Raw genomic sequence first — 493 nt, 5'->3', positions numbered from 1 at the left:
CCCAGAGCGCGCAGGGCCCCGGCCAGCTCCAGGCACAGGGCGGCGGCGGCGGCCGGCTGGCCCAGCTCCAGGTGCAGACGCACGGCGGCGCTCAGGGAGCTGGCGGCCGCCTGCAGAGGCTCGCCGTAGGCGGCGGGGCAGCCCAGGCGCTGCCGCGCATCGCACTCCTGCCTCAGGAAGAGGCGCGCGGCTTCGGTCAGGGCCAGCGCCTCCCCGGGCCCGTGGAAGAGCGCCTGCTGGCAGCGCGCCACGGCCAGCTGGCACCAGGCGGCGTAGGGCAGGCACTCCTGGGCGCGCAGCTCGCGGCCCAGCTGAGCGAACTGTTCTCCGGCCTCAGCCACGTTAGGCTTCCGTAGGAAGCGCTTCTTAAGCTTGCTGGACACCTGCCGGTAGCGGGCCAGGAAGTCTCCGGCCTCTGGGCCGGGGCCTACGCCGCCGCCCAGCGTAGACGCGGAGGCCGCCGCCATGTTCGCCAGCGCCCGTCGCTTCCTAA

General features: G+C 74.6%; 1 protein-coding gene across 1 annotated transcript; it reads right to left on the bottom strand.

The window, feature by feature from the left end:
• Positions 1–5: 5 nt before the first annotated feature.
• On the bottom strand, positions 6–486 carry LOC103728177 (factor VIII intron 22 protein-like; the record flags this gene model as incomplete). Its single annotated transcript, XM_008826293.2, has 1 exon — positions 6–486. A coding segment is annotated over exon 1 (462 nt), but the record flags the coding sequence as incomplete, so codon positions are not given.
• Positions 487–493: the final 7 nt, after the last annotated feature.

This window comes from Nannospalax galili, unplaced genomic scaffold (genome assembly GCF_000622305.1).
Source record: "Nannospalax galili isolate Female #2095 unplaced genomic scaffold, S.galili_v1.0 C47488963, whole genome shotgun sequence".
In the NCBI taxonomy this organism is placed as follows: domain Eukaryota; kingdom Metazoa; phylum Chordata; class Mammalia; order Rodentia; family Spalacidae; genus Nannospalax; species Nannospalax galili.
Note: the sequence above shows the minus strand (reverse complement) of the source record. Positions and strands in the feature narration are given on the sequence as shown.